General features: G+C 34.1%; 2 protein-coding genes and 1 pseudogene across 5 annotated transcripts; 2 read left to right on the top strand and 1 right to left on the bottom strand.

The window, feature by feature from the left end:
- Positions 1 to 219: 219 nt before the first annotated feature.
- LOC119191597 lies at positions 220 to 2,560 on the bottom strand (annotated as a pseudogene).
- Positions 2,561 to 3,219: 659 nt separating this feature from the next.
- On the top strand, positions 3,220 to 8,605 carry LOC115445576 (cleavage stimulation factor subunit 2). The gene is given in 11 exon segments (XM_037445485.1): positions 3,220 to 3,436; positions 3,514 to 3,699; positions 3,702 to 3,781; positions 3,956 to 4,081; positions 4,534 to 4,641; positions 4,799 to 4,903; positions 4,993 to 5,047; positions 5,267 to 5,417; positions 7,403 to 7,506; positions 8,084 to 8,166; positions 8,430 to 8,605. Coding segments are annotated over 11 exon segments (1,185 nt in total). The 5' UTR covers positions 3,220 to 3,372; the 3' UTR covers positions 8,553 to 8,605.
- Positions 8,606 to 9,522: 917 nt separating this feature from the next.
- LOC115445575 (protein CREG1) lies at positions 9,523 to 19,397 on the top strand. Of its 4 annotated transcripts, none has more exons than XM_030171894.2 (6): positions 9,523 to 9,614; positions 13,126 to 13,338; positions 16,561 to 16,715; positions 17,206 to 17,325; positions 18,585 to 18,666; positions 19,194 to 19,397. In XM_030171894.2, exons 2-6 carry the CDS (start codon positions 13,134 to 13,136, stop codon positions 19,355 to 19,357), a joined length of 726 nt encoding a protein of 241 aa, XP_030027754.1. In that variant the 5' UTR covers positions 9,523 to 9,614; positions 13,126 to 13,133; the 3' UTR covers positions 19,358 to 19,397. The 4 variants fall into 4 exon arrangements, with proteins under 4 accessions (XP_030027754.1, XP_037301379.1, XP_037301381.1 ...); XM_037445482.1 differs by lacking the exon at positions 9,523 to 9,614 and adding an exon at positions 9,639 to 9,849; XM_037445484.1 differs by lacking the exon at positions 9,523 to 9,614 and adding an exon at positions 9,716 to 9,737.
- Positions 19,398 to 21,332: the final 1,935 nt, after the last annotated feature.

Genomic DNA, 21,332 nt, shown 5'->3' with positions numbered 1-21,332 from the left:
CTTAGGCATAATAAAGTTATTGTGCATGTACATTATATACAGCATTATACAATTACTATCTATCTGCTAACACTAACAGATATATTTTTGGGTTTTATATATTTTTTCATACAATAAGATATTTCAGATAAAATAAAAATACTTAGGGTCCTAGTGAAGACTTGCTGTGTTCTCAAACATTCAAAGTCCCTCACTTCTCTAAGACCCATTTTACATCTAATTAATAAAAAACATCCAAGAGAATTGTAAGATTTAAATACCTATCTAGTAAACAGGCCACAAATAAACTTGCTGATTGTGAAACAATTTGATACGTCATATAAAATATTTATAGATACCTAATTACAATTCACAGGAAAATACATCATACATGAGTTACAGCAATTAAATGGATATAATATTGATTATTTCAAAACAGAATTCTTCTGAGTACACGCTTCATAACAAGGCTTTGCTCTAAAAAGCATTTATGTTTAAGTGCCATCACTGCCTGCTTGATAGTCTTCTTCCTGATATCACATAGCTCTGTATGGGCCTTGAGATTTTAAATATTGGATTACTAATGAAGGGCCGAAGAAACCACTTCTGGTGGAATAGCAGTCAGAGGACAATTTTCAATGCTCATTATCTGCAAACTAACACACAGAGCCAGCTCAAAAGGCAGGTTGCACAAGTTGGGATTATCATTTAAATATAGAGACTCCAAATTCTCCAGTGTACCTATTTCTTCTGGGAGGTATTGCAAATTATTCTCGCCCACACTCAGGAATGTGAGATTAGTCAAATGTCCAATTGACCTTGGTAGAGTAGCCAGTTGATTTGATTGCACTATTAATTTCTGCAGATCATGTAGGAAGCCTATTTCATTGGGTAAAACTTCAAGCTTATTCTCTTCCAAGTCTAATACCCTCAATTTCCTTAAACTGCCAATATTCGGTGGAACCCTCTTCAAGAGATTATTAGATAGTATGAGAACTTCAAGATTTTGCAAGCATTGTATGTCATCAGGCAACTTTGTCAATTGGTTAGTTCCCAAATTTAACTCCACCATATTTATCCAAGTCCCAATATCCAGTGGGAGTGATGTAAGTAAGTTCTCCTTCATGTTCAATTTTGTGAGATTTTTGGCCCTTGAGAATATGCCATAAGGTATTTTATCAATCTGGTTATGTTCAAGATTAATTGAGAAAACATTGGTGAATTGAGCAGGACCCCCTGATGGGTAGCTCATGAAGGAATTGCGTGACAGTGTAATACTTGTTAGCTCATTGAGGCTGGCGAGAAGACCATCAGGAAGCTGAGATATGGAGTTTCCTTCAACATTGAATTCATCCATGTGCTTACAGTTGCTTAGACTTGAAGGTATTGCAGTGAGTCTGTTGTACCTTAGTCCCAACCTAGTCAAAGCTTGGAGATTGCCAATTGTCTCTGGTATATCCAGCAAGTCATTATGTTGTAGATCTAATGTGGACAAATTAACACAGTTGCCTATTTCCTGTGGCAGATGCTCTAAATGATTGTGTGAAACATCAAATGTCACCAAGTTTACCAACTTCCCAATTCCAGATGACAATTCCTTGATTTTATTCTCTCTCAGACTCAACATGGTTAAATTAGTAAGATTGGCTATACCATCTCCCACTACCCTAATCCTATTGAACCTCAAGAATAATGTAGTGAGGGATGTCAATTTGTATACTACTTCTGGTATGTCACTGAGCTTGTTGTGTCTTAGGTCTAGAACTTTCAAGCACCTCAGGTTGGCCAAGGAGTCTGGTAAACTTGTCAGAGAGTTCTCATTTAGTGCCAGAGTCTGAAGATTGGTCAGGCAACCGAATTCTGGAGGCAATGCTACCAATTTGTTACCATAAAGATAAAATTCCACTAAGTGTGTTAAATCCCTAACATTTGGTGGAAGTGAGGTAATGGACGATTTGCTGAGGTCCAACCTCTTGACTCCATCTTCCCGGCATCTTATAAATTCTTTGATGACGTCTAAATCGGCTTGTATCGGTTTGTTTTTCTTTGCAGTCGGCTTCGGTTTATTGGATTCTGGATGTTTTACAGTGACGACTTTAGGACGAGCTCCTTCAGCAGTAGTGAGAGACGCTGTCGACAACTTCTTCTCTCTCATGCTGTGATACTTCTCTCTCGGGCTGACAGTACCTATTGAATCCAAAGCTTCAGAGTTCTCTCTCGATGAATTATCGAGATTCATTCCGGTTTCTCCAAGTTTTTTCGTAACTAATGTGATTTTCCCTAGTCGATTATTTGTTAAAACACACTTGACATGGTTTTGTCATCTCATCACACCAAAAATACAAATCGATACTTATTTCAAAGCAGTCTCGAAAGATGAGTTTTTGTGAGTATACGCTGGTTCTCAAGTGTTGAGTACTATTCTTTATTCAAAAAACGATAAATGCTTAGATTAAAACGTATATGTTCACAATTAAAGGGGATTACGCACCCAAAAACGATGAAAATAAATTATGGAAATTCTTTACCAAACGAAAATGGAATGGAATTCGGAACTGGAGTTACCACCACAAAAAAATAATAATAACATTATGGAAATTACTGACATATTTTATTAATACCTACCATCCAATAGTAATAAATAAAAAAAAGTATATATTGAATTCATTTATTTTATTTTATTATTTCCAAAGTTATTGTTACGTATGGTGAAAACTTATGATGGTCAGAACTTTTGGAACACTTTGTCGTTTCATTATTAGCGTTTGGTAAGTCTAGATATTTTTTGAATATCACTGCACAGCAGAGTACCATTTGTAACAGCTTCTTGGTTGTAACCAAGAATGTAAAAAAATAGATATAGCGGCGTAGTCTTTGATCCTAGTTAGTTCTAGGTAAAATGAAAAAAAAAGTGCATTGGTTGTCAGTCATGTCCAAGTAGAAAAAATCCTTCTAAAAGGGAAGTACTTAAAACGCCACGGAGATAATTTAAGGGAACAAAGCAAATATTTAGTTTTGGGCGTAAATTTTACACTGTTGAAAGCGAATCATAATTTATTAGTTGTCTTAGTAATTGTTGTTTAATTGAAAAACAGGTGAATTTTTAATTTAGTAGTACATTTATTTTTTACCTATATCCTACCTTTGGGTTTTCTTTTTGAGTTTGAAGTATTACAAATAGATATCTGGCAACATTGTTACTTAAGATGTCAGTGTTTATATAAAATACGGGCTTAATGGATTTGTTTCCAGAGCCGAAACAAGTAAATTAAAAAAAATATGTCAGTTTTCACTGTTGTTTAATGTGGTTGTTTATGCCTGGTTTATGCATTCTGAGGTTAAAATAATATATTGTTAATTTCTTGTGAAACAGTACAATAATATTCATCAAAAATGGATAAAAGCAAAGAAAAAGAAGAGCAGAGTATCATGGATAAATCCATGAGATCTGTTTTTGGTAAGGGGATATTCTATGAACGTTCAACGTTTTAACGTTTCAAACATGAAAATAATTTGGAATATTATTGTTTTCAGTCGGTAACATACCTTATGAAGCCACAGAGGAGAAGTTAAAAGATATTTTCAGTGAAGTGGGTCCAGTATTATCGTTCAAGCTTGTATTTGACCGTGAGACTGGTAAGCCGAAGGGGTATGGGTTCTGCGAATACAAAGACCAGGAGACAGCGCTAAGTGCTATGAGAAATCTCAATGGCTACGAAATTGAGGACGCTCACTCCGTGTGGACAACGCTTGTACTGAAAAATCTAGAATGGAGATGCAAGCCTTGATGCAGGGACCTCAGGTATATTGTATTTTAACCTAAAGTGTGGAAATGCTTTACAAAGTTGGTTTACAAAAAATTAAAGGACAATAATAGTGGGCTACTAAATTTAGGATAAAACTGCTGTATATCAAGAACTACATATATTTTACATAACTTTTGACTTGTTTTGATTTAACTCTTATTTTTTTACAGGTGGAGAATCCATATGGTGAAGCGGTGGAGCCTGAGAAGGCTCCAGAAGCTATTAGCAAGGCTGTTGCTACTCTTCCGCCAGAGCAAATGTTCGAGCTGATGAAACAGATGAAACTTTGCATACAGGTGAAAACCCCTTGCTAAAAAATACTAAGTAGTAAATAGTTAGTTTTAGTGGCAAAGCATCCATACAAACCGATTAATACTGGCTTCTGTTTTGAGTTTATTTACTTTTGTCTTAGTTTTGTTTTCTATTAAATTGGCAGTGATATGTTAACCACAACATTTGTTTTTCACCTCTGGTTACCTTTTAAAAAAGTTTACCCTTTCACCACTGGTTAATTTTATAATTTTCTACCTTAAAGTAGTGGAATGAATTGTCTAAATTGTGTCTCTACTATTATACATACTATAATACTCTCAATATAATTTGAATTGTAGGTATTTGATTTAAATGTTTATAATAAATTTTAATTCAGCAATACTATCTAAGAAACATTAAGAGTATTACTGAAAGTAAATCAACATTTTAGGCAAATTGTAATTTATTGTAACTTTACATAATATCTGTTTTACAGAATAATCCTACCGAAGCAAGGAACATGTTGCTTCAGAACCCACAACTGGCTTATGCATTACTCCAAGCCCAAGTGATCATGAGGATTGTGGACCCAGCTACAGCTGTTGTAAGTAACATAATACATTTAATCAATATCCGTGTAAAATATTGAAAAAATTAAAAGCCTTCTTAAATATGAATAGTGTATAATCAACATTTTTATTGCACTTCAAGAGCTTACATTATTGAAAGTGTTTAATCTGAACTAAATATTATATTTATAGAGTATGCTGCATCCAAGCAATCCGGTTCCACCAGTGTTGCAGTCTGGAGACAAGCCACAACCCAATACTTATGTTCCGAATAATCCTCCACCATGTAAGTTTAACGTAATTTATTTGTATTAAAAGTGTTACTTGAAAACAAAATTGTTTTTCTATATTTTACCATTATTCATGTATTATTACTTTTTTTTCAGCACAACCCCCCTCCATTGCTTGTTAATCCTGTACCACCGCCCAGCCAGTATCCACGTAAGTATAGTTTAAAAATTTACTAGACAAATTATTCAGTTATTACTGGTCAAGTTACCATGAACACATTGCAGTTTAGAAAAAGACAAGATGTTCATTAGAAAAATATGATACATTGATAGTTATATATATATTACCCCTATTCACACCATATACCAATGTGTCGAGAGCATATACTTATATTGTGCTGCTTTAAACTGTGTGTTATGTGTCTTGCAGCAACTCGTCCGTCGATGGACGTTGACTTGCGAGGATCACGCGCGGCTGTGCCCCCGCTGCTCGACCAGGACATGCGCAGTCTGCCGCCCGTGCACCCTCCGCACCAGACGCCACACCCTGTGCCGCCGCCGCAGCACCACGCGGCAGAACCGTGAGTGTACACCAATACTTAATATTTATAGCATTGGCATGCAAAATGACACATCTAAAATGAGTTAAGTATGGGAAAAGGAAAGTACAATTGATACCATTAAAAGAGCCTCCTATCTTGCTGATAGAATGGGCCTACAAATAGACAAATAATTCACCTTAACTTAGTGTCTTCTAACTGTAAACACTGACTACAATACAAGAAACGAGGATATCCACTTTCTAGTGCTGATGGTCAGTAAGCAGTGAATGTGGACTATGAACCGTAACATTCTGGGTTCAATTCCCAAACTAGCCATGTAACGTCTCTTAATTTTTGACTTGAAAAACATATGAAATACTTGCGATTGAATCAGTGTAAAATTTGGTGATATCAGCTCGGCGATATGGATGCATTAAATGTGCCTCTGCCAACCCCTTTGAAAATAAAGACTAGTGACTTTGAATAAATTTGAAGGATTTAGTAGATTTCCAAAACCGAATCGGGAAAGCATTAGTTGTTATATAGATTGCATAATACTCAGTTGACATTTACATTCTTTGTCAAGTCCTGCTGTCAGTGTGGAGGTACCACAAGAAACGTAAGTTGCACAATCTGTGAACTATATTTAGGATTTTTGTATACATATTATTTTACAGACATATATCCTACACCACAATGTATGTTTATGTTGCTTAATTTTTTATGATTCTATGAAACTGCTTCTCATGATCGTTGAAAAAGAAAGTGAAATACGGATTACCGGTATTGGATACTGAATTTTATGTTTTGGTTTCGATCGTACCAAAATTTTGTGCGAGCGGTGCGGACGCAGGAATCATTACGAATCAACTTGATTGGTTATTTTCATTAATTTGAAACATTTACCAAAATGCAGCGATTTCTATTTTAATGTATATTTTCTTTTTGTGTTTCTATTGTGTTGCATGACGTAGAAAAGTGACGTAAAAATGAGAAGTCAGAAAAAAATAATAACACAGAGACGCAATTGCGATATTTTATGTTGTTAAAATTCTCATTAAAAACTATGTTTATCTTATATATGTGGATATGTAGAGTAACAGATGAAAATCTCATAGGTATAGTCAGCCAATAAAGTATCTGAACTAATTAAAAATTTCAAATCGCAAACCTTTTGTATCCTTATAAACAAGCATTTTTTTTCACTAATAAAAACTTAAAAAATTATACTTTATTTTAGATAAAAAAAAAATTACATATAAATTGCAGTCAATTTGTAGAAGATTTTTCAATTTATTCAGCTACTTTTTTGGCTGATTGTTTATTTCTCTAGTGGTGGAAGCCTTTTTCCAGCAGACAATAAATAATACCGGGCTGATAATTATTTAATTTTAATCATGTTTTAGGATCATTTTTTAACCTGATGGTTGTTATATTTTTATTTATTGTAATGTTACCTAACCGAAAATTAAGTCCCTAACGTATTTTGACATCATATTCATAATTTTGATGTTATCTGGGTCGGTGTCATAATAGGGAACCGGTCTATGTTTGATTTTGTTCATTATTCTATATGTAATGGTTAATAATATGAAAAAGAAGCACTTCTGCGAAAACTGCATAAAAATTGGTTAAAAAATGGGCTAGTAATTCATATTTCAAATATTGTAATGTGCAGAAGTGGGCGCGTTGTGGGGATATCGCTTCATCTCTTTCTTTTGCACGCGTCGTAATTCCCGATGACGTCAAAGGTGGATATTTCGTCTCTTTTCTGTTTCTTGTTAATTACCCCTTCCACTGACATTCAAAGACTTATAACTTGTTGATTTTTACCGGATTTTAATAATTCCTTCTGTGTTATAATTTATACAGCGTATATATTTGATAATAGTAAAGAACAAAAATGAGTCCGGTACCCTATTATGCCACTTTTACAATAAAGGTAAAATGCTGGTATAATTTGCCGACCGATCGCATACGTCATTTCAATATTGGGAATTAATACAATCCATTTTACTATGTAGGCCGTTCCCGCGCGACCCGCGTCTGGCGAACTCCCAGCCGTTCAATGCTGACCCAAGAGTGCGGCCCAACGACCCACGCACGCAGCCGAAACCGCCGCCGCAACGTAAGTGCATTTCCAACATGCAATTGGCATTAATATAAACAAACGATTTGCAAAATCACCTAAATGAACATGAATTTCTTAGTATTTTATGAAATAAGGTCAAAATTATTTGTATACTCGGCAGAATATTATAGTGGCAAACTAAATGAAGAAATAAATCTAAAACCGATGTTGACGTTTTAAAAGTTTAATTAACAGTAATATGTTGCTTTGCAAAATAAAATTTCTAATTTTAGGACATTATCAATAATCTATAATGATTAGGGGAGTTTGGGTCAAAGCTTACCACATCAGTCAAACGTAGACTTTAGAACCTTATAATTTAATTAGATAATGTTATGTAGATACTATTTTCAGATGAGGTAAATGAAATTCCTAAAGATGTTGAAATTATAATACCACACACTTAATAAACAATATTAGGTATAGTGCAAAAAATATACTACCTATCTTTAGCAGAAACGTTTTTAATCAAAATAACCTATTATGTTGTTTTCCTGATTCCACTTGTAATGCAATCTTAAGTTAATTTAGAAACAATTGTAATATCGTTAACATTTTTGAATATATTTCGCAGCGCAATTGCCGCCGGGCATGCCGAGCGCGGCACAAGCGCGAAACATTCAAGGCATACCATCAGGTGCTTCAGATCAAGAAAAGGTAAGTTTTACTAATAGCATGAAACTATTACACAAAAGCATTTTTTATTTCTATCATATATAATTTTTAATTGCTTACCATGTTATATTGTTCGCAAATTAATTTAAGAAATTATCTTTTTTGTTGTCTGGCTTAGCTTTGTCATTGAGATACCGCAAATTTTATCGAGACTTAGCCTTCGCTGTATGCTGAAATAAATTTAAAAAATCTGTACTTATATTTGGAAGGAATAAGTGTAGTAATCTGTTTTATTTTCTTCCCAGGCCGCGTTGATTATGCAAGTGTTGCAGCTATCAGATGAACAAATAGCATTACTGCCTCCAGAGCAGCGCGCTAGCATTTTGATGCTGAAGGAACAAATCGCAAAGAGTACTCAACAACGTTGAAATAAAAATGTTATTGCAATACAATTACTACAAATAAATTCCAATTTATTGCAGTTTCGTACTTTTTTTCTAAGCTTTTTAAAAACCTACGACATACCATATTCATAATAATTCTTATAAATTTATAATCTATTTTATTCCGATTCTTCCCCATAACGACTTTGCTTCCCGAACTTCACATAAAGGAATCCCAACACCTATAATTACTTAAATAAAATTATAAAACTACGATAAAGAATTTTTGCAAACTAAAGATAACTCCTGAATTTATCTAACAATAAGTTGGTAATTGATTATTACGTTATAAGAAGATAACATTATCTGTAAAAACAGATATAGAGGTCAAGTAAATTGACTCTTTATCGCGTACGTGATATTCTTATCGAAACATATAGAGGAGACTGGAAACATTGTGGAATTGTTGTGATTCGTAGAATATCGTCGATTATCTTTGAACAATCGAATATATGGATGCAGATTATACCAAAGGTTATATTTTTAGAAACAACTTTAAAGGAAGACAACTATTATAAGTATTGTTATTTACAGGTACTTAATTACTTCAGGTTTGCGTGGATATTAACAATTTAAAATCGCACCGAAATTGTAGGTTATAAAAAAATAATACGTATATTTCATAGTTTAGGGGAGTTTGTGCGGGTTTATGAAAACAAAAACAATGAAACACTTTTTTATAGTTTAGTATTTACAGGACTAAAGTATAAAGTATGATGAATTAACTACCCACAATGTAAAGCACGCTTTTGCTTGCCGTTTGCTTTCAAATGAGTCTGAGTACTGAAAATGCGATTCCTTTTGAATTAAATCTTAATTAAAAATGCCTATTTATCGAAATTTTACCCAGTCAATCACTCACTTAAACGGTGATGCCTACACTGGGCTATGCCTGTATCGTATAAATAAATAAATATATGCCTGATCCCTAAGACCCCAGTCTCCCCTATTGTCTACTGTATAGGTGAATATTGGCCAAATACCTACTACTACTAATTATTAATACTTATGCCATTTTCTGTTTTAGTTCCGTGAAGACAAGTATAAGTATGTATATTTTCCTTTAATTGTGCTGTTTTTTCGGGGGACTATTATATTTCTTCGGCTTATATAATACTTGATAGTTTAAAATAAAAACCAGTCAGTAAATTATATATTTATTGTGATAAGGTATACTTAATGTTACGTCATATTCTTCTGATACACTCTCTGTGTTATGTTGTATTTGTTTGAAAATGAGCTTAGTTTCATAAACACATTTTACTTTGTATGCTTGAACTTGGTAAGTATAAACAAATCGTTAGAAAGTTGCGATGTTGTATCATTGAAGTGGAAATATGTAAAAACTAAATAGTTGTACTTACTTATTAGTTTTGTTTTGAAACCAAATGAATGAGGTAAGCATTTCATTTACGTAATTTAGTTACCTTCTTACCTACATTTCTTATGTCTATTTAAAATAAAACCGACCGGTCGGTCTAAAGTCATCCCTACCTACCGTAGTCCGAATTAACCACACCTCTGATTTTTTCAAAACGTCTCATCCACTAGGGCCGGCTACAGTTATTCTGATTCGCCTTGAGAATACGGGTGGCATTTGTTTTTTAAGCCTATGTATTTTATAATGATTTCTTCTGTTTACGCGAATGTTAGACATTGAAATTAAACTAATTTTCGGATTCTATCATCATCAACAACAAGATTGGCTACATCCTGAAGCGTGCTTCCATAAAAACTTATTTTAAGCCGCCTAAGATTAGTCAATTTTTACCACCTGTCAAGTGTCACATACCTCTACAAGAACCGGGAGTATACAAAATAGATTGCAACTGTGGCCTCTCTTATATCGGGCAAACAAAAAGAAATATAGGGACCCGCGTAAAAGAACATATAGCTGACGTGAAACACCGACGCTCGACGAAGTCTGCAGTCGCTGAACACTCTGAGGGAGGCGCCAATCATTATCTGCGACTAGACAAGCCACAAATCCTCGCCAAAGAACACCGATTCCTACCTAGGATGATTCGCGAGGCTATTGAAATTAAAAACATCCTAATTTCAATAGGGAAGATGGTTGGAAGCTTGCACAAGCCTGGGATCCAGTTCTACATTTAATTAAATCGGAACCCAAAAGACCGGCTGCCAGACTTCAAGACACTGTGAGCTCATTCTGCGTAGATCGGACCACCAACAGCTAAAATTAAAAAAAAAAAAAATAATAAAAAAGTTGTATAATTGTAAAATGTAGGTAGATATTGTAACTTTGACTTTACGGATGAACAACACCTCAGTCCCCCCCGTGACCATGAAGGCTGCAAAGTCTTCGAAACGTCGGGAGAAAATAAAATACTAACACCGCGATAGAATCCGAAAATTAGTTTAATTCCTATGTATTTTAATATTTTCTTGCATTGTTATTTAATAATTCATTGATTGCGGGATTAATGTTATCTGGTGGTGCGAGGAGATTGCTTGTCTCGCCTTAATGCGAGCACTCGTCAGCCTATTCGTATACAATAAGTAATTTTATATCTTCGTTGAATCACAAAAGCATTTTGTATGAAAATTACATTTTATGAGTATAAACTAGATTTTGTAATTTCCCGCCTGCCCAGTTATACATATCAATGAAGGTGGACATACACGAACATCACACATTTAGCAAGTTAAAAGGCCAAAATGCTCATGAGGTGCGCAAGATTGCGTCTTTGTAATGTTAATTTATGCGCCATTCGGTGAAGTTACTACATATCAAACTTAAAACGATGCGATAAGGTCTATATTTCATTAACAGAAATAAACTTGTATTGCTTTTCACTGTTACTACTTGCGTAAGTAACTAGCTGGTATCTTAGTATGGCATAGTACGGGCAATAATTCAAGTGCATGTAGTTTTAATTTATGTTGTTTTTAGACACAGCCCAAAACATAAAATATACCTACCTATTTTTCACATAAAATTGTTAGTTAATCAAAAGTCTAGATGTACTTTCTTTAAATTAACGCTGGCAAGTTTTTAGACGCGGTATAAACTTCGCAAATCGCAAGTGCAACATCACGTTTTAATTTGCGCGGTTTATTCTGTCAACGGACGTGGTCGTTGATGGACGAGTTATTCTCGCTTGTGTAAATAAGTGTATTGTTTTGCGTGTTATAAATAAATGCCGGTAAGATTATACCGTAGTGAATAAATTAAATATTAACACTGATTGTTTAAGTGTAGGGAGTTCAAATACCTAACTTGATTTAAAACTATGTTTCGGATGCATAAAATCTTGCCCAACTACAATGCTACCTGACTTGAAAAATCTTACTAAGTATTATTTCTTTTTTCCTATGGAATTCAAGTGTTATCAACGTAATTGTATTTTCATTTATATAGTTAAGTACCGAAGTTCTGACAAAAATGTATTCATTGTAGTAGATATGCGTAGGTAGGTAAACGAGACTGGTATAAGCAACAAGAAAAGTGCTTACTCATTGCCGTTATTAAAATAAAAGAAATATTAATGTTTGTAAATATATTTGTATGCTTGTTAGAAGTAAACATATTATAACTAAACAGCTCAATGTATATGCAATTACTACGCCCTGGACTATTTATATTTCGGAAAAATGTATATAGGTATGTATAATATTAATAACCAAGAGCAGCAGGACGTGACGGAGAAGTCAAAGTTCTAAGCAGTGTTGCTATTTTGCATTGGCAGGCGTACCGATAATAAGGCTGGCTTGGCTCGTCATTTAGTTGTAAAAAAATGAAGAACAGACGAGTTCAATATCCTCGGAATTTCACTCCTCTAACCAGTTTTATCTATTTACTAGCTTTTGCTCGCGGCTCCGCCCGCGTTATAAAGTTTTTCAGGCTAAAGTTTTCCGTTATAAAAATAGTAGTTTCCCGGGAGCCTATGTTCTTCCCAGGGTCTCAAACTGTCTCCATACCAAATTTCATCTTAATACGTTAGGTAGTTTTTGAGTTTAACACGTTAAGGCAGACAGATGCAGCTGGGGACTTTGTTATATTATTTAGAACTTTTAAGTAAAACAATCCCGTCATACATCATTGTTGCATAACTTTAACCGTTTACGCAGCGCAGGCAACGGAAGCTCTCAAAACTCATAATTTTCCCCGTTTTTGCAACATGTTTCATTACTGCTCCGCTCCTATTGGTCATAGCGTGATGATATATAGCTTATAGCGGTCCACAAATAAAGGACTATTCAACACAATTTTTTTTTTTCAGTTCGAATCGGTAGTTCCTGAGATTAGCTATTACTGCTCCGCTCCTATTGAATATAGCGTGATGATATATAGCCTACAGCTCTCCACGAACAAAGGGCTATCCAACGCAAAAAGAATTTTTCAGTTTGGACCGGTAGTTCCTGAGATTAGCCATTACTGCCCCGCTCCTATTGGGTATAGCGTGATGATATATAGCCTATAGCACTCCACGAATAAAGGGCTATCCAACGCAAAAATAATTTTTCAGTTTGGACCGGTAGTTCCTGAGATTAGCTATTACTGCTCCGCTCCTAGCCAATACCTGATTTTTTCTAGATATAAAGATGAAGTGGGCGATATTAATATTGTCGTTATGCTTCTTGAACATCTACGCTGATGGTAAATGGAGGAAGGATTACCATGATCGTAGGTCGCACAATGACGCGGCGAACGAAATCAAAACCACGAGCACATCCCACAAACAGAGAGCTGACCCACCAGACCACACGAAGTTGGTAGCGATGGCGCGGTATGTCCTTCATAACGCTGGTAAGTTGAATTTGGCTGAATTTCTTTCGTAGTTAACTGTAGGCGTTTCCAAGGTTCGACCAAGAGTTCATTCTATGCAGCATCCTAAGATCCTTATCTAAGTACTATTATAGAAACTATGAGTGGTCATAAAATCTGGCCTAGCCAAAAGAGAAAAATCGCTACACGCTTGACTGTTGCTTCCTGCAATAATCTATCAAAACCACCCAGTGATAGTTCGTAGCCAGTTTTAAAATGACAATATGGAGGTCATTAATCATCGAGTATTTTGCATATTACGGCTGATAGGAACAAGAGGAGGCATATACTGTTTAATTTAATAAACAATACAAAACATGATCATCTTTCTTGAAAAGAAAAGTACGTATAGTTCTTTGTTAAAAGTAAATATAATTATATTAATCTTCTAAAAGTTTATTTTATATATTCTTTATAGACAGAATCAGTGTTTTATTAAAAAACCTAGACGCTTAGTTTTAAACGTGTGGTCACTTGCGAGGTTGACCTTCCGAATACATGCTGCCAATCCAGTTTTAGGATTGCGTTAACCATTGTTAGCCTATGATAACTTTTTAATTTTACCCTAGTTCATTTATCTGTTTATTATAGTAGAGGTAATCTTTATGTATTAGGTATCAAGATCACATAATTATAGAGATAGACGAACAATAACATAATTCCATTACGATTCCGTTTTCTTAAGCATAAGCCACGGAACCCTAAAAACAGGACAGTTCATTACTCAATTTATGTAGTTATTGTAAATATCACACGACACGAACTTTTAAAATTATCTGAATAAAACATGACATGAGCCCGAAATTTACTTGGGAAGGCCTGCGTTTAGCTATGAACGGTGAGGCGATAGGTCGACAAATAAATGGTGAAATTAATGACGTGTTTGACGAATTCCAATTAACGTTTATTATTTATGTCCAGCAACTGGTTGTTGATATGCTAACTTTAAACAGGCTGAGCAAATATAGACCAGTCTCTGAATAAATTTGTTTCTTTTCAATGTCGGTAATAAGTATAAATAATTATAAGTCGACAAATAACAACAAACTGGTTTTACAGAGGTGCAAATAAAGTAACATTTAGTCAGTTATATCCTGGAACATTATATGACTGCTTATATTGTGTTTATTCAAAAGACTTTTGCGTATATGATTATATTCTTAAATTCAGAAGCTACATCTTTAACTTTACCTTTACGTGACAAATATATAACAATATTGTAATCTCGCCATTTGGATTCCATTCACAAAGTACGTGCCAAAATATTCGCCTTTTACATGTACGTCATGTGTGTAATGTTATTATTAAAATGTATATTTTTGTGAACATGAAGGTGATTATTGGCTTGTGTCTGGGTATTGATTAATATGGTGTGTATCATTAAACTGACAAAATGGTAAAGGATCATAATGAAATAGTATAAAAATGTGCCCACATGCCTATTGAAGACACACAAGAGCTCCTGATTTAAATCAAATTATAATATTATTTTCGATGTGAGCGGCGATAGCCTAGTTGGTTGTGGAACGAACTAACGAGACGAATGTCCGCAGTTTCAAAACCCAAGCGCACACACCTTTGACTGATCTAAAATCATGTGTGTATTCTTTACGATTTATCGCTTGCTTTAACGGTGAAGGAAAAATCGTGAGGAAACCTGCATACCTTAGGATATCTCTATAAGAATTTTGAGGGTATGTGTAATCTGCCAATCCGCACTAGGCCAGGATAGTAGACTAACGCCCGTATTCATAAACGTTATTTACATATCTAAGTACGGAGCATTGCTGTGATGAAAAGTCTGTTTCTCAGCTTTGTTTATCTGACAGCTTGCTGTTTGTTCAGCTTCGTTTATCTGACAGCCAATTAGATTAAAGTTGCATCTCAATTTTAACTAATTACAACGGCCCTATGTCCACGCACTGCGAAGACTGCTATGCCGTCAGCAATGACAAACAGCCTTGTTATCACAGCAATCATCCGTCCTTTAGATAAATAACGTTTATGAATAAGGGGGTTAGGTTTTATCCCTCTCAGTAGTAGAGGAGGCCAGTGCCATTATTATAAAATATTATTTTGGAGAGATTGCTCAAAATGAATAACTATAAACTAATTTTATAGAAAATAATTGAATTCTTAATTTTATTTACAAACATTTTATAAAGGGAATCCCAGTTTGCTGTTACCAATGTTTATTATCGGCCATATGCAATGTTTATTTTATTGATGTTATTTGAGCGCTTCATACGATAACATTCCTTGATGTTTATTTTATTTTTACTGTCTGTGGTAATAATTCTCATTATTACCACAATAAGTTATTCTCCTGCTATATTATATTCAGATGTTTTGCATATTTAAATTAATTTTAATATATTTAACTACCTTAGCTTATAGCTACCAAATTATACAAAAAGTGGACATTTACAAACAGGAATTCAAATTGGTATTATATATCTATATTTATAGGTAGGTATATCGCCAATAAAGACTTCGCAAATTCAACAAGAAATATAATAGTTAACACGGAAAACCGTTTCATACTACATAATACTTGAACTATGCCCTTGACCTCTCAAACCATATTATATTTATACTAAAGAAGGCGGTACTACTCAATACCAGCAATTAACACTACGCTCAATTGATTTTTGGCTAATATTCGTTAGAATGCAAAATTATTATATCTATCCTACAAATATTATAAATGTGAAACTTTGTGAGGACAATTGGATGTATGTATGTTTGTTCCTCTTTCTCGAAAAAACTACTGAACAGATTTGGATGAAACTTGACAGTAATGTAGGTTATACATCAGAATAACACATAGGCTACAATTTATAATGATTTTGTGTAATTTGGTCATAATATTATAAGGATACATATCAAGTAAAAAAATGATCCCGTAAAACTCCTTCACGCGGGCAATGCCGCGAAAATAAACTTGTCTTTTGTAAGCTTACAAAATCTCTTTTTTTTGCTATAAAATGAAGAATTCTTGAATTATACAAAACGCTCATTAAGAAAGTTCAAGTGTTATAAAATTTATCTTATTTTTCACTTTATACGTCTCTCCTGTAAAGTTAACATTTTCAAGTTAGCGTAGTGTTAATTGCAGCTGTTGTAATTATGTATGTAGGTACCTACATATAGTTTGTTAATTTGTTTTGCAGAAGTTTAGCGATTATAACTTATTTTTTGTAGATTGGGCTTCATTAGCGACCATATCAGTACTTCCGGCCATTGAAGGTTTTCCGTTCTCGAACGTAAAATCGGTGGTGGATGGATCCCTGGCAAATTCCACTGGAGTTCCGTACTTCTACATGTCTCCTTTGGACTTCAGTGCCCGTGATTTATCGGTACGTATATTTCTTATCTTCTCCTATCTTATAGAAAGATCGTAAATATATTTAGCTGGCCGGTATTTTTCTTGCCTAGCACTACTCTCCGCTATACTCAGCGTAGACATCAGTTCAGTAACTTCAACGCAAATAATTGTGGAACGCTTAAAACTTAATAAGTATTATAAACAAAATAAAATGCTTATGTAACATTGAAAAATATTAAAGATCTACGTATTATATAGGTTTGCATTTCGCTGTTGTTTGCATACCTTTTATAAAATAGCATCTAAATGAAGAAATTATGACTATATTTAATTTATTCTTATCAATAAAGTAGGTACATACTTATAATGAAACAAGCTGTTGGGGACACAACACTGTTTTCTAGAGTTCAATAAAGGTTATTATAATTTGTACTTTGGTTCTCAAAACATCGAAGGAAAGTCATGACCGTAAATATTTGATGTAAGTAAAATAATGATGATTCATTGTTATGTTTTTATAGAAAAACAACCGCGCTACTGTCTTAGTATCGCTTGAAGAGACGCGATACTGCGAGCAGCAGAAATACGACCCAGAAGACCCGCGTTGCACCAGGCTTATGTTATCAGGAAAGATGAAAAAGGTAAGTTTAATATGAGAAACATTTATAATATGTTTAATCATAGTTCCATGGACGTAAAAACCAGTATGACAACTGCGACTAGTACGAGTTTGATTTTTTATTGTTAATTATGTAACACTTAAAAAACATGTACTGTGTTACCTTAGAGAATGAGCTTTCTACATTTAAGCCGAAACACTTTATATTTTGAAAATTGGTAACGTGAAAATACGTGTGGCTTTTTTCTATTTTCCAACAATTTATTAAAATTATAATAGTATGATACTGGGTTCAAATTTATTTTGGGCCTTTTTTTTCATGTTTTAAAGAAAACGAATAACGAAATTTTTTTTGCATTTTACGAAGGCTGCGTCTGAAGTCTTCGAAACGTCGGTAGAAAATTATAATTTAACCGCGATTGAATCCGTACTTATAATAGTTTTATTTTAATGTCTAACATTGACGTCAACTTAAGAAATCATAACGAACAATTTGCACGTGATTCGTGAATGATTTTCTTCGCGATTGTACGTCAATCATTTTCAAAATTCCGTGTACAATACGCAATAATATTAGGTATGTTCTGTGGTAAGTAGTCATAATACGTAAGATAATTATTTCTTTGTTCGATAAATACTTTCTTTGTGTATTTATCGGCAAACATTAATCCTATATCGTCGGAAATAACAATCTATTTATCAAACTTCGTTAACGAAAACACTAGGTTTTTGTTAGAATCAACAAACAGTATTCATTAAAATGACCAGGCGTAAAATGTTATGATCTCAGCAGACCGTATCTAATATTAATAAATATCAGTATGATTAAAAAAAAAAGATTCAAAAATCTGCATTAAACAAGCTTGGTGTAGGATTGATATTTAATTAACAATGAAAAAATACGTAGGTGAGATCAGGGTCCCTATCTCGTCTACGGGCCGAATCCATCTGCAATTATGGGCGGTTCTAATCTAAGATGGAATAGGACCCCTGAGCTTACCTTTACAGAGAAGACTGCCCTCAAACTACACTGTCATCCGAAAGTCCATTGTAATCCTATATTAATACTGCATATAAATTATAATATATACCCCAATGTTATACCTAGGTAAATATGTTATATCACATACCAAACACAAAACAGTGTTTGGTATGTGAGTTGTGTATTTCTTAATGCCCTTCAAATGTAAGAAGATTCTCAATTTGACTGTATTTTTTAACGAAAAATATTTTGTTTCGTTCAGAATTAGTCATATGTAAAATCTGCAAATATTGTTACAGCTCAAGGAGAATACCCCAGAGTTCACATTTGCGAAGGCGGCGTTGTTCGAGAGACATCCTGCGATGGCTCATTGGCCGACAGGTGAGTACACGACGATAGTCACGTAAATCAATATTATTGCAATGCTAAAGGGCATTAGCACTGTAAACTCGCAGTGCATCCTCCAAGCATACCTACAGTTTGTTTTAATACAAACAAACTTTTCCGACTGGTAATGTGGCGAAGGGGCCATATAATTCGATTCCTATCGGCTTCTCTTTATGTAGAATGTAATTATCAGTCTGTATATATTCATATTAGTAAGTACCTATAGGTAGCGTCGGGTACCCTATATCTAAAAATTTCAACTTTCGCCACTGTGGTAGAGTACCTATAATAAAAAGTAATTAACAGTTTCAATATTCTACCAGTTTGTTCCACTAATATCATTTTTTTTTTAATTTATACATGAGAATTAGGTTTATCGAATATTACTTATTAAGTCAAATACAATAACCAGTTCATTAATGCTTAAAATATAACTTTTTTTGAGTATCTAAAAAATGAAGTACAAAAAAACTGACTAAAGAATTTATCGATAAGGTCAACGATTTTTTTCCCATTTACAGACCACGACTGGTTCATCGGCAAATTGAAAATCGTCCAAATTGCAATGGTGGACTGGTTCGGAGGAGCTAAATACGTGCCGGTCCGAGACTATCTCGCTTACAACTACACCGGCACTGAGATGCTGGACTACCACAACCAACTCCAAAAGCATACAATTATTTAAAATAGTTGTATACTCGTGAAATAAAATTAATATAGTATAACGACTTGTTTTATTTATTGAATAAAACTTAAAATTGTAATAAACTGGAGAGTCAAACAAAACGAAAAATATAATATTACTAACCTTTCAAAATTTTACTATCTCTCGTAGTGAATTACGATACTTAATGTGAAATAAAGTACTTACCATTTTAAATAAAATAATAAATAAGGTCAGGAGGCGCTATTCCGTCTACGCGGGTAAATCCGTCTTTGCACTTACGACCGTTCTAAATCAATATCAGCTTTGATAGCCGTGGAGGCAAATAGAAGATTTTTTCAATCTTATCAATCGGTAAGATAGAGTACCCTAATTGCAAAAACACGGATATGTCCCCATAGAGGGAACTGGGCTCCTGAGTTAAAGTTCTACTTAAGTAAAAGTTGTAGAATACTCTATTATTAAGCTGAGTCTTCACCAGGCCGTAGTTGATATTTTGTGTTGTATTATGTATAAATGTAAATCCATAACAAAATACACAAGTTGTAAATTTCTGAATAACCAATTAGCCAGATAACTTAAAATATTTAAAGAGTACAATAAGAATATTTGATATGCGAAAGAGTCATCAACTAATAATAAGTCTTTCATTGTGTGATATGCTAATTCAAGTGACAACTATTTTGGTGGGGACATCTCTCATCTCATCTTAACATTTTACCACTAGAGCCCAGATGGATAACTTTAACCACTTACTTCACTTCAATACCAAAGTTAAGTTACAATTAAATTGATAATATCTAACGCCCGTATTCATAAAAGTTACTAATCTAAGGACGATTGCATTGACGAAGCATTGCTGAGATAATAAGTCTGTTTCCCAGCTTTGTTTATCTGACAGCCAACTAGATTAAAGTTGTATCTCAATATTAGCCAATCACAACAGCCCTATGTTACGCACTGTGAAGGCTGCCATGCCGTCAGCACTGAGAAACAGACTTGTTATAGTCTGTTCAGAAGGAGAGAACAAATCGTGGCCGAAAAGTGAACTAATTTTACGATTTTTATATAGCAACTCTTCCACGCCATATGGTAAATGTTAAACTTATTTCTCATGTCGTATTGCTTTGTTATAAACGATCTTGCGTGTTGTTTTAAGGGATTTTTGTACAGGAGCATACCGAAACTAAACAAAAAAAGTAATTAAGCATAGTAGCGACCTCAAATCCCATGACGCGACGGTTCTCTTTCTGAACGGACTTTATCACAGAAATGCTTCGTCCTTAGATAAGTAACGTTTATGAATACCAGCGTAAGTATACACTGCAATCAGTATCGCAGTTTTTCATGAATAATTATGGATAATTATTACTTAATACAAACCGGAGTTATTTATTATTCCGGTCTTTATATTTGAAATATTGTTAAGAGAAGAAATGGAGGCGTGGTGGTATTATCTAGCTATCTCTTTCTCACCTATGTAGTGTTATAGCCGGTGACATTAAGTGACGTCAGAGTTTGCTAGTACTGTTATTTGACAGCTACCCTTTCCACTAAATTTCAAAGTTTTATAATCCCAGGCTCCTTTATAGTCTCTTTCTTTGCCCTTATTTTTCTGTTCTGATGTTGTCTATAATGTTATTGTATGGCAATGACTACGCGCGATGCGTAGCCAGCACTTACAACTTAGAAGTCAAGAGCGACAAGAGTTTTTCCCAAACAAGCGCATTCGCCAGATGTGTAAGCAGCTTAATGTGTCTTGGCAAAGGTCAATTTTACACAGTCATTGCATTGAACTACATATAAAAATAAATTTATGAGAGTTTATATCAAGGCGTAAAGAAAGATTTACAACCACTTTTTATCGAACCAATGCTTTTCGTTTTAATTCAACGTTCCCACATTGAAATGTTAAATTAGAATTACTAGGGCCGTTTCAAAAGGTCATAGCTTAAAAGTAGATTGAAAAGTTATAAGTATTTCTTACTACCCTCAA

Source organism: Manduca sexta, unplaced genomic scaffold (assembly GCF_014839805.1).
Source record: "Manduca sexta isolate Smith_Timp_Sample1 unplaced genomic scaffold, JHU_Msex_v1.0 HiC_scaffold_1677, whole genome shotgun sequence".
NCBI lineage: Eukaryota > Metazoa > Arthropoda > Insecta > Lepidoptera > Sphingidae > Manduca > Manduca sexta.
Note: the sequence above shows the minus strand (reverse complement) of the source record. Positions and strands in the feature narration are given on the sequence as shown.

Coding starts and splice junctions, on each gene's coding strand:
- LOC115445575 (XM_037445482.1), top strand. Junction 17,326..18,584: donor TATCAGGAAAGATGAAAAAG/GTAAGTTTAATA, acceptor ATATTGTTACAG/CTCAAGGAGAATACCCCAGA. Junction 18,667..19,193: donor GATGGCTCATTGGCCGACAG/GTGAGTACACGA, acceptor TCCCATTTACAG/ACCACGACTGGTTCATCGGC.